At 40.6% G+C, this 13400-nt stretch overlaps 1 protein-coding gene across 4 annotated transcripts in view; it reads left to right on the top strand.

Annotated features, from left to right (window-relative positions):
* Positions 1-13400, top strand: part of MYRFL (myelin regulatory factor like) — a 129160-nt gene that overhangs the window by 27638 nt on the left and 88122 nt on the right. For all 4 annotated transcript variants that reach the window (XM_087868926.1, XM_087868927.1, XM_087868928.1 and 1 more), the window contains one exon: positions 11579-11669. In XM_087868926.1, coding sequence (XP_087725052.1) covers positions 11579-11669 — 91 coding nt within the window. The remainder of the gene's footprint in view (positions 1-11578; positions 11670-13400) is intronic.

Here is a 13400-nt window from a genome sequence, read left to right as displayed (position 1 = left end):
TGTCCCCAGTCACCATGTTAATCTCCCACAAATCGGCCACTGGCTACCTCACTGCATCTACTTTCCAGAACAGGGCCGGCAAGTTCCTATCATTTGGGCCTTCACTTAGCCCCCTGCTTTGATGAAACTGATCTGGCCTGACTTCAAGCGATTGGTTTATTGTTCTGAGTCCTGTGTTTGGGGAGTGGGGATGAGGAGCAAATAAGGAATAAGAAGGGAAAGAACATTTATTATGCGCTGAGCACTAGTAGTGTTAAAGAAGAAAAAAATTCAGCGATACTTATTAAAGCCTGTTAAGGATGACTTTATTCAAGGGAGGGACCATCAAAACAGATAGAGTGACCACTGGGATGGAATTTTGCAGTGGGGGAGAGAGACTAGGCTCAACTCTGGAATATGCATGGGCAAGTGGGAATGTATAGCCCCAGAGTAGGGTAAGGGGGGATTCTGGCTAGACCAGCCTAACAGGATTCTTGCTAAAAGCAGGCTAGGGTGACCAGACATCACCAAGGCAAGGTGGGGGATGAGGAACCCGATTGGGTATCAAGGGTGATCAGATACGGAGGATGGGAGATTCTGGTTGAACTGGTTTGTCTGGTTAAACTGTCCTGACAAATAGCCAATTGCTAAAATTGGCCAATGCAGACAGAAACATGAAAGTAGGCCTTGTTGAAAAGTTCAGAGGGGCCTGAGTAGAGTTTGATCCAGGAGTGAATCTGTCAGCAGCAGGATTACACATCACATTTAGTCTGTGAGCAATGCTCTAAGGTGGTAAAAACCCATCTCCCCCTCATCCCCCCTCCACCCCAGATAAGGAAACAGGCCCAGAGAAGTTCAGTAGAACTAGAATTTATCTCAAGTTGGCCTGATGGCAGTTCTCCAAATCTCATGCTTTTCCTTGCTTTCACGTTACAGGAGGCTCCCTCCTTCTGGAATACCCTTCTCTGCCCTGTTCCCCTGTTAATTGCTCTTCACTCATGAGGTCTCCACTTTGGCATCATTCCGTCAGGGCTTCTGTGTATTCCGTAGTACTTTGCACTTCACCTCTAAAAGCGGGCCTTGCCTTTTTCTGTGTCTGCCTCCTGTGGACAACCGGAAGGAAGGAACTAGATCTCATTCATTCCTTCAGCCTCAGCAGCCAGGGACTGGTACATAGTAGTCACTCCAACATATTTATCAAATCAGTACATAAAAACCCCAAGCCTGGTCTCCTTCCAAGTGTGCTGGATTTCCCTCCTTTATGTCTCACATCCAAGAAGACATGCGTCTCTGTCCCACACTTGGCTGATGACTCAGCCCTCGGTCAGTGCCCTGCTGGGCTGTCCCCTCCCTGTCTGCCTGGCCTGGCAGGATAGGAAGGCACTGCTGAGGCAGGACAGGTGCTCCTGAAAGCACAGGGTGGGCAGCTTCCATGACTCATTTCCCTGAATTTGTGCCAGGCAGGGTCCCCCCACTGGGGGCATCGATTTACTATTCAACACTGTACGTTCCAGAGGAACCAAACCACCTGTAAAGCCTATGGGTAGATATCCCATAGGCTTATCGAAGAGAAAGTGGACAAAGCATAAAAGTTTAATCCTCATGTTGAAGGGCTGGGAGGAACCTCGGCTGTAAGTTTCCAAAACTCCTGGAAAACTGGATTCCCAGATTCCCAGAAAGGCCAGAGGATCTTGCTTAATTTATATTGCAAGTCATTAATTTGAAAGGAAAAGAAGTGTGAACTTGATAACTAACTAGTGAGACATTGAAATATTTCCATGAAAACATAGTGCAGTAGACTGACCATTTTCCCCTCCCACTTTAAATCGCATGCAAATTTTTAGATTATTCACTGAGAAGCCATGCAAATTGCCACAAGGGCAGCTCTCCAAAGGTATTGAGCCAATCAGCAATCATTTATTATTTATACTGAGTGGCTCCTGAGTCTGTGAAAAAGCAAATTGGACACATTCATCTGGGAATGTCATAACGTTAATGCTGGAAGATCATAGATCGGCGACATTTTTAAGTTGTATATGGCAGACACCATCAGCTGCCTTCCCAGTTGTGGCCCAGCTACCTTCTTTTCTGCTGGCAGAAGCTTTATCATTCAGACAGAAGAGGAGAGTCCTTGAGCTCAGGAAGGGTAAGCTCTAATATAATTGATTTAAATCAGGTATCACAATCAAGTATCAAGTTCCTCCTCTCTCTCCCCTTGTCCTCATAATTCGGCAGCTGTAACTCTCTCTCTTGCAAACCCTTCCATCATCCTTTTTATAAAGGATAAATTCCTCTCTTCACTGAAGCACCTAACAATTTTAATAATAACTTGACATGTCCTTTACATTTTTTACCAAGAATGTTATTGTTTTTTATTAGTTTTTGAGTGGTTTGACCCAACCCTACTTTCCTTCATTCTTTTGCATGATTTTGCAGAAAGCAAGGTTATTCAAGAACACATACATAGTGGTATAGTAGAAAGCACCTGAGACCCTGCAAGAACAATTGTGTTATTACAAGTTGAATAAGTTACTTAAGCAGGCTAAGAATATTTGGTCTTCTGAAAAATGGGGGTAATAATAGCACCTATATGATAGAATAAAATTATTGTGAGGATCAAATGAGAATGAAATGTAAAATCCTTGGCACAATGCTGGTACATAAAAAGTGCTCAGCAGATTTAGCAAGTATTATTATTATTATTATTATTATTATTATTATTATTATTTTCCATTAACAATCTCTCCTCTGGCTTGACTTGTGATTCTTTCCCACTCTATTGGATCTCACCTGGACACCCTATTTGTCAACATTCCTCTGAATGTGTGGGACCCAGGTCATCAAGGTCAGATCTGTGCATAGAGGAACAGGGACCTCACCACCCTAGTTCTGTACTCAATGATTTTATTAGTATAATTCTACATTCGTTTCTTTGTCTTTCCAATACTTCCCCATGATGGCCCAACTGAAAGACCTTTGTCTGTGTCACCTATTCACTCATAAGCCAAGTTTCCCCATCTCCTGTTTATATGATTTAGAGTCAATGTAGAGCTGAATGCCTAACCTGCTGTCATCTTGTCAGAGTGAGCCAGCTTGAGATTAGGCCTGACTCTTTCAAAACATATTGTTCCCGCTTACTTCCTTCAGGTCATCTGCATACTTGGCCAGTTTGCCTTCTTTATAATTCTAAAAATCACAAATAACATTATTGACAAGGAGGAGAACAGAGCCATTTTATACTGAATTTTAGGATTTCTCCGGGTTAGCATTTTGGGGTATGTTTTTCTCCCAGGTATAAATTCTCCTGATCCTAATGTACTTTCCTTTGCCTTCCTCCATCTTAGCGACAAATACAACCATCCTTGACTGCCTCCCTCAAATCAGATGGAAGCCTCCCCAGGAGTCTCCTTGGGCCTCACTTATCACACTGTGTGGGTGCTGCCTGTTCTTTTTCTGTGCCCCTCCCCTACCTTGAGGGTAAGATCAAGTGTTGCTCACTCTTGTATTCCCGTGGCTACCCCATATGCACCTCATTAAATATTTATTAAATGTTGAATGAATTAATTAGCAGTTTTGTTAAGCGTCTAGTTGAAGTCAAAAGACACATTTCCATGGAGAGTCTTCTAATCTGCTGGTCGGGAAGTAGAACAGGCAAGGAAATGAAGTTTGTCCATGTGGCTAGTTCTTGGTGGGCACAGACAGGTTCTTTGATGTCCTCTGCTGTTCTTGAGTCCAGCAGCCAAGTTTTTAGTGATCCTTTCTAGAATTTTGCACCTGTGAAATTTCTGGAAAACCTTTGTGGGCGTGGCCATCCTGTTACACAATGTGCTTGAAGTATTTTACTCAAGTTGAATAAAGGTTAATATCCACTTTATCTTTTGATTATCAGGCACATAAATTTCAGGTGATTCATATCATGTTAAAGTCCACAGACAGTCTGTTAATTTGGTCACTGTTTCCAATGGGTTGTGCTCACTGTGGTTTAAAGAGCTGATTAGATTCTTCCTGGATCAACGTAGGACTACCTGTACAAGGAGAACTAGGGAGACTCGCAGGCTTCCAGGTCTTTAGGTGGAATTCCTCTTGGGAGCAGTGCCCTGCTGCTCCCTTTTGTCTCTGAGCGCAAAAACAGGATGACATGGTACCAGCCAGAGCAGATGAAATCCCCAAGCTCCTTCTCTGGCTCCTCACCCGACTCTCTCATTTTTCTTATCTCAAGGCACCAGCACCACCTCCTACTCAAAAACCACGGCAAAATAGGGACTAGGGAATTGCCTAGATTCCTTCCATTCAGTCCCAGAGTCTAGTGGGCTTCTCCTCTCAAATACCACTCACACCCAGTTGTGTGCTGGTGAATATTCAAGAACCAACTTTTTGGGGAAAAAAATTCCCAATTCGTAATGTTTGCCAATTTCCATGGTGTAAATCCTCCCTCCATGGCTGATTTCAAGCTGCTCTCATGAAGACACGGAATGTGGAGTTGGGGAGAGATGTGCACAGGCTCATACAAGCTGGCTCCAGGCACTGTGCTTTCTTCCACCTTCCTGCCCCGACCTCCACTGCACTAGATCAGAGTCTCATGGCCTTCAAGACGCACGAATCTGTCCCTGCTGGCTATTCTAGCCTCATGGAGCCCTGTTCCTGGAAGCTTTCCTAATACCTTTTTGCTTCTGTTGGGTCATTTAGGTGACCCGTAATGCCCTGTGTACATCTTCATTGTCATATCACAACGCAATGGTATGTGTTTATGTCAGTCTTTCTCATTGGTCTATGAACTTCTTGAGCACAGAAACTGATAGTAACGACAAAGGGTAGTAGTTACTGAGCTGGAGCTATGTTAAGTATCTTAAGTGCATTATCTCATTTAATCTTCACAATAACTGTAAGGTCGATGCTCTTATTATACTCATTTTACAGATAAGGAAAGTGAGGCACAGAGAGGCCAGATAATTCGCCCAAGGTTGCATAGCTGGTTGCACAAATCTAGAGTCAGATTTGAACCCAGGCCTGATTGTAGAACCAAGACCTTTAACTACTAAGGCTTCTTTGTGTGTCTAGCACTTGGCACTCTGCCTGGTCCATAGCAGGTGCCTTTTGCTTGTGTGTTGAGTAGTGAGGGAAGGCTAATATTGGCAGTATCCTTGACTAGTTTCTTTGCTCTATTCTTCTCAGCTTCAGCCTAATCTCCCAACAGCAAGCAGGATGACCTTTCAAAACTATAAACCTCATCATGTTATCCATCTGATGAAAGTGTTTCAATGTCTCCATAACTTTCAAGATGAATTCCTTACCTTGATACCTATGAACCTTCATGATCCGGTGTCTGCCAGTTTCTCTAGATACACCTTCCGCTATTCATAATCACATTTATTCATTCAAATTTTATTACTTATCCAACAGATGCAATTTTTGTTGAATAATCAGGTCTAACAAGGTTCCAGGCCTTGTTCTAGGATGTGTACAAAAAGAGGCGGTCTCTCCCCTAGAGAAGCTTAGAGTTCAGTGCAGAGAGACAGACACGCATCACCTAGGGGCTACAGTGGTTGAAACAGAAGTGCATCCAGCTCTCACTGGGGGACACAACAGGCATTGCTCTCAGTCTCATACATGTCCGTCACTTGGCTCTTGCCATACTATTGGCACATTTCCACACAAGTCCACCTGCTGAGTTTTAGAATTCATTTGCACATGCTCTTTTCTGTTCTTAGAATTTTTTCTTAATAATCATATTTATCCTTGAAAATTCCTTCTCAAGTGTCACCTGCAAGGAGTCCTTGCCACCACCACCCCACCCAAGCCAGCCTAATCAAAAGGCCCCATGGTATTCCTATCTGCAGCCGTCCTAACGCTTAATACCATGTACTGCTCTAGCTGATTTTCTTGTCCCTCTCACTGGGTTGTGAACTCATCTCTGATTTTATTCCTGAACACATAGTGGATACTAAGTAAATGTTGAATAAATGAATGAAACAATTAGTGAAGTAATGAGTGGAAATGTCATCTTTGCTCATCTAACTTTGAATTGTCTGTGGCTCTAAACACCAACATTAGATTTAAAATCCAACTTTATTTTCAAGTCAAAATATCCTTCGCAAATGAGAGAAGGGGAATGGTTGGTTTCTCCTCCTCTCCTCTGTCTTCTCTTCTTTTCCTCCTCCTTCTTCTTTGGAATATTTATGAATATTTCTGCTCAAAATTCTCATGAACACTGGTGTATCAGAGGGAAACTCTCTTTATGTTTAAATCCAAAGGGCAACCATTAGGAGATCTTCACTGTTGCTTTTTAGAATCTTTTAAAAACCTAGAGTTATTGTAACAGACTAATTTTGTCATCTTGGCTGTTTTCGGAATACTCTGGGCAGTGATGTTATGTGACAAAAGGTGAGAGTTGATAAAGGAAGAAACGGGACATCTGGTTTGAGGAAGGTGATATGGGAACAGAACCTATCAGATGGTAACAAGAAAGGACTAGTGAGTGGTGGATGGACAGGTGGATGGAGGAAGCAAGGTCCTCGAGCTGTGTACTCTACTCACACCTTTGGGGAGCACTGTTTCCCCAAAGGTATACGTATGTCTATTAGTAGGCCTGTGGATTCAACTTGGGCTTGTCTGTGGTACTCCCTGGTGGACTGATCCTCTAACTATGTGCTTTTTTCTTGTCTGCCCAAGGCCAAGAGCAGCAGGACAGGTTACCATGTGCCAGATGTCCCTGAGCCTAGAGGGGGAGGCAGAGAACTAGGGTGAAGAAGGGCTTTTTTTCTGAGATCGATAAAGGGGGCAGTTCTCTGGCACTCCCAGGAGGCCTGGCAGCTGCTCCTGTTCTGAGCAGGACTGTGACAGCCACGAAAGACAAATGTAGAGCAGGGTGGGATCAAAGCTTGAAACCGAATCTTGCTGACAGGGGGTGGGATGCCCAACAATGCCATCTCTGCAGGTTTGGGTGTAATAAATAAGTGTTTAAGACATTTATAGCTAAGTGATTATTTTTAAAAGCAAGAGATTTATTTTAACAGTCATTTAAGAGTTTCCCTGTGTGTGTAAAGCCTCCTGAAAACAATTTTATCTGACACTATGGATTTATCTTGTTGAGTAATTTCCTTTGAGTCTGGAAGGCACAGATGTGCTTTTGGAGTCCTAGAGAAAGCTGGCTACTCGGGGGGGGGGGATCATCTCTCCTTGTTCATTAAGGTGTTTGGACATGCCACATGGGGCAGGTCCTGGGAGCTGTGGACCATCTCCTATTTCTGCCTGGGGATGGTGGTGGGGGAGGGGAGGCAATATAAAGCAAGTGATACATTGGTCAGGTCTTAGCATCTGTGGGCCACCTCCAATTTTTGCCTGGGGCAGAGTGTGTGTGTGTGTGTGCGTGTGTGCACACATGTGCACACACACGTGCTGTATAAAGCAGATGGGACACCAGCAGGGGCTTCAGTGGGAAATTAAGCAGATTCTTCCCTCCATCTGTGTCTCTTAGCCATCAGCTTGACCAAAGCCCAAAGAAGTAGTAGAAGCAAGTCATTCTTGTCTGCTGTTGGAGCGTGAGATGGGCGGTGATGGTGGGGAGGGGAATGAGCACCTGCTCAGGAATCAGGGCAGCCTGCTTGGTTTCCTTGCATATCACTTACTAGCTGTGAGACCCTGGGCAAGCTAGTTAACCTGTAAACTGGGGATATTAGTGTCTACCTCCTAGGGCTGTTATGAGGATTAATGAGTCAGGTAAAGTGCCGCTAGTTTGGCTTAGCTCAGAGTAAGAAATCCAAACCACTTCTGAATGCCCCTGGACAATTGGGATGGCATTCAAATTCATTTCCCTTCTTTTCTTATCCTTTTATAGTCCTTTCCCACCAAACAACCAGAATAAATGTCTTCATTTTTTTCTTTTTGTTTGTTTATTCCTTTGGGTTTTTTTAGATTCCACACGTGGTGAAATCATACGGTATTTGTCTTTCTCAGTGTGACTTCTTTCACTTAGCATAATACCCTCTAGGTCCATCCAAGTTGTCGCCAATGGCATGATCACATCCTTTTTTATGAGTGTGTAATATTCCATTATAGATATATACCACATCTTCTTTATCCATTCATCTATTGATGGACACTTAGGTTGCTTCCATATCTTGGATATTGTAAATAATGCTGCAATAAACACCAGGAGGCATATATCTTTTCAAATTAATGTTTTTATATTCCTTAAGTAAATAACCAGTAGTGAAATTGCTGGATCATTTTAATTTTTTGAGGAACCTCCCTACTGTTTGTCAAAGTGGTTGTATGGAGCAAAACTTTTAAAAATGTAAAGCATATCATATCACTTTCCAAAGCCTTCCCATTGCTCTGACCAACCTCTCCTACCCCCTCTCTTGTGCTCCTATGCTTTTCCATCCTGAAATTATTTCTCAAACAGCCCCTGTTCTCTTGCCCTTACTGTTCCCCTCTGCCTGGCATGCTTGGCCCTCAGTCTTTGCATGGCTGGCTCTTTTCTGAGGAAGCCCTCCCAATCAAAAGGATCTCTATCTCCCTGAAGCCTCTTACACCACTCTGTTTCATTTTCATGTGAAAAAATCCTGTTTATTTATTGTTTCTCATATGTCACATCTGTCCTCCGCCATCCCCACCGGTGCCTCCTTTCCTTCCCTGAGAATTCAGGCCCTCTGAAGGAATTTGTCTTTTTTTTTTCCTGTCTGCTGTGTCCCCAGAACCTTGTACAGTGTTTGGCATGTACTTGGTACGTGCTTAATAAGTATTGGTTGAATCAGTGAGAGAATGAATGTGTCTTATCCTGCTCATCTCCATCCTGTCCTTTCTTCAAAGCCTCCCTCAAGACTAAATTGCCACTATGAGGTCAATTCTGACCATCACAACGTTTAAGAATATCTTCCATCCTTTTTGCTCTTAGTTTATGTAACTGAAAAGAGTTGGTGATCTCTCTGCTCTTTCCCTCCTCTTCTCTTTCTTCCTCCCTCTTTTCCATCTATCTCTGGCATCCATCAGTTTTGCTTGTTTGGGAGGTGCTCAAGATTTTTTAAATTTTATTTTAATAAATGAGATAGCAAGCCAAAAGTTGAACATACAGTGGCTCTCCTACAACTAGTGCAGTGATCTGAATGTGAAAGTACCTTGCCCCTGGGAGGGATACAAGGCGCTGCACATGAGGGATATTAGTGTGGGGGGTAGAAAGTTGAGGTGTTATATATTTAGATCGTACCTGGACAAAAACTCCATGAAGTTAATAATTGGTGAATATGAGTGAAGGGCAAAAGTGAGTTCCTTTAAATTCCTGTAGCTTCTCTTTAGGTTTGAAATTATTTCAAAATAAAATGTTAAAAATTCTTTCCTTCTCAAAAAATGTAGAAAGTGAAATTTATCAGTCTTTTGCTTTATAGTTTTTGGCTTTCATGCCATGCTTGGAAAAACCTTTATCCCAAGATCATAAGAATATTAACTCATATTTTCTTTCTATAGTTGTATTTATTTATGTTGAAATCTTTTCTCTATCTGGAATTTAGGTGTGGAAGTAGGAAAATAATCCAGATTTTTTTCCTCATATGTCTAACCAGTTTTCCCCAAGACTTTTATTGAATAATAAATCTTTTTTCACTGGTGTCAAAGGATTTGTTTATTGTGTACTAAAAGTCCTTGTACATTACATGTATATGTGATATTTCTTGATATATCCCAGATATATCCTACATCCTTTGATATGTCCTTGTGTAAATTTCTCAGATTTACCTCCTCCATAATTTTCTGGTGATTTTTGGCTATTTATTTTTCCAGAAGAATTTCAGAACACTAACTTGGGGATTATTTAATTTCAGGTAACACACAAACCAATTCAAAAGGGTTTATTGGGTATACCCAAGAGTTTGTCATGTATTTGGAGTGAAAATCGAACAACCAGGCTTCAGTTAGGACAAAAAAATCAGGAAGGACCTGGGTTAACGGGATGGAAATATTAAACTATCATTCTAGTTCGCCTTAGTTATTACATGACTTAATCTCAACCACTAGCTCTAAAGTCTAGTTCAGATTCTTAGGAGAAATAATAGAATTGGTCACTGATCAACCAATGGATTGGGTCTTCCTGATTTGGGTGCCTGTAGAGGTTGTGTTACAAATATGGCTGCTGGAGACTATTTTCACAAGGAGAAAGTTCTCAGAAAATGAATATATGGGTTTGGCAGATGTTCTAAACAATGTCTAGTAAAAGTTTTTATGATACTGAATCTTTTATTTTTTAAAGATTTTATTTATTTGACAGAGATAGAGACAGCCAGCGAGAGAGGGAACACAAGCAGGGGGAGTGGGAGAGGAAGAAGCAGGCTCATAGCGGAAGAGCCTGATGCGGGGCTCGATTCCAGAATGCCGGGATCACGCCCTGAGCCTAAGGCAGATGCTCAACGACTGAGCCACCCAGGCGCCCCAATGATACTGAATCTTTTAGCCTAAGATCAATGCCTTTCCATTTATTCAAATCTCTTCTTATGACCCCTCATAGAGTTTTTTTAGCTTTTTAAAAAAATATTGTCCCTAAATATTTATTTGGGTATTTTATACTTTTTGTCATTTTGAATAGAATCCTCTTCATTATATTGATTGTAATTGTTGATTGGTTGTTTTTTATATATAAGATATATATAAGATTGGTTGTTTTTATATTTAGTTTTAATCAGCTACTCTTTCGAATTTTCTGATCATTTCTAATTGTTGCCAATTGTTTCTCCTGAGTTTGCTAGGTATAGAGTCATGTTATCTGCAAATAAATATTGTTTTGTCCTCTTGATTAGATATTCCTGTGTTTTATGTTCTTTTATCATTCTTTTAAAATTCTACCATCTTTATTATGATCAGAAAGAAACCAGTAAGTTTATTTTCATTTTTTTAAACCAAGAAAAAGGACAAAAATATTGTGTTACATTTTGGGAAGTCAACAAAAATGTGAAGCGAGGTACTTCTTGATTAACTTAACTGGAAATAATCTGTCCAACTAACAAACCAACCAACCAACCATCCATTCTTCCTTCCATCCAACTATCCATCCAACCATCCATCCATCCATCCATCCATCCATCCATCCATCCATCCATCCGCAAGTGGTTATTGCTGCCTTTTTTATACGATACATTCTTGTGGGTACTAGAAGAAGGACATGGTCCCTGCTCTTGAAGACTTTAGGTAGAGAAACAAAGGCAAGCAATTATAATAGTGCATAAGGCAAAGCACAGGCCATTAATGGAAGCACACGCAAAAAAAGGCACCTAAACCAGCCTTAGACAGTTCGGGAAGGTTACTGGAAGAGAGTAACATCTAAAGAGTGTTTTTTTTTTATTTAAATTCAATTAATTAACATATAATGTATTATTAGTTTCAGAGGTAGAGGTCAGTGATTCATCAGTCTTATATAATACCCAGTGCTCATTAAATCACGACCTAAAGAGATTTCTAAAAGAAATACTTGAATGGAAGAAAGATCACACTCTCGATGAATGTATTGTACTATTTACGTGCTTTAGAATTCTTGGGTGCAGGCATGTCAATGTTTTTAGATGCTAGCCATTCTGAAATCTTCATGAATCTCAAGATTTTTAATTTGCCTTTGCAGCTCAGGGGCCCAGTGACACTCTGGAGAACCCGGTGCTGGATACAAGTCTGCTGGAGGAATTCTTGGGCAATGATTTCGATCTGGGGGTCTTGTAAGTAATGAAAGCACTGCTCTCCATTTGATGTTTTATAAGTTATGGAATAATTAAATGAGCTGGAAAGTGTTTCCTCCTCTTCTACTTTCCAAAAGGGCATGTTGGTATTGTTTCTTCTATTAATCTCCGTCAGTTTTCCTGAGTGAAGTCTGCTGGGCCTAGAATTTTCTTTACAGGAAGGTCCTCCCCTTCCAATTCAGTATCTTTAATAGCCTTGGGGCTATTCAGGTTATCTGTTGGTAGTTATCAGCTTAGACAGTTAATGTCTTCCGGTGAATTTATTCACTTCATCCAAGTTGTCAGATTCACTGGCATAAAGTTGCTCATCGTATTCCCTAATATCACTTTTAATGTCTATAAAATCTATAGTGATAACCCTTTTGTTCTTAATGTCAATACTTTGTGTCTTTTTATTCTTGGTCCATCTGGCAAGAGGTTTATCAGTTTTCTGAACCCTTTGGGAGATCCAGCTTTTGGCTAAATGTATACTCTTAATTGTTTTCCTGGTTTGTATTTTATTGATTTCTGCTCTTACATTCTGATATTAACATAGCTGCTCCAGCTTTCTTGTATTTTTAATTTACATACAGTAACATTCAATTTTTATCCTGTATATAGTGTTGTGAGTTTTGACAAGTTCATAGACTTGTAGAACCACTATCATGATCAACACAAACAATTGTTCCCTCACCTGAAACACTTCCCTTGTGCTTCCCCTTTGTGGTCAAACAAATCACCCACCTCAGCCCCTGGTACCACCGATCTGTTCTCTGTCCCTATAGTTTTGCTTTTCTTGAATGTCTCATAAATGAAATTTGTGGGATAAAACGTTTTTAGTCTGGCTGCTTTCACTAAGCATAAAGTCTTTGATCAATAGTTCATTTCTTTTTATTGCTGAGAAAGACTCTGTTGAACGTTTATAACTCAGTTTGTTTATCCAATTACCCATTCAAGGACATTGGGATTACTTACAGTTTTTGGCCATTATGAATAGCTTCTATAAATATTAATGCCCAGGTTTTTATGTGATCAAGAGTTTTAATTTCCGAGGGTAATATTTATTTATTTATTCAAATTTTTATTTAAATTCTAGTTGGTTAGCATAGAGTGTAATATTGGTTTCAGGAGTAGAATTTAGGGATTCATCACTTACATCATAAGTGTTCCTCATAAGTGCCCTCCTTAATACCCATCACCCATTTAGGCCATCCCCCACCCACTTCCCTCGATCAACCCTCAGCTTATTTTCTATCTTTTAGAGTCTCTCATGGTTTGCATCCCTCTCTCTTTTTGTTCCCCTTCCCATATGTTCATCTGTTTTGTTTCCTAAATCCCACATATGAGTGAAATCATATGGTATTTGTCTTTCTCTGGCTGACTTATTTCACTTAGCATAATATACTCTAGCTCCATCCATATCATTGTAAATGGCAAGATTTCGTTCTTTTTGATGGCTGAGTAATATTACATTATATATATGTATAGTGTGCATATATATAATATAATGTATATATTATATATACATATATATATACACGCACACACACACACACCACATTTTCTTTATCTACTCATCAGTTGATGGACATTTGGGCTCTTTCCATAGTTTGGCTATTGTTGATAATGCTGCTATAAACATCAGGGTGCATGTATCCCTTCAAATGTTTATTTTTTTTAAAACATTGTTCAATTTCTCTGTTGTATAGTTACTGTTTTTTTTTTTTTAAG

This window comes from Ursus americanus, chromosome 17 (assembly GCF_024610735.1).
Source record: "Ursus americanus isolate L20-20 chromosome 17, mUrsAme1.1.p, whole genome shotgun sequence".
NCBI classification, from domain to species: Eukaryota; Metazoa; Chordata; class Mammalia; order Carnivora; family Ursidae; genus Ursus; species Ursus americanus.
This window is presented reverse-complemented; position numbering and strand designations above follow the sequence as displayed.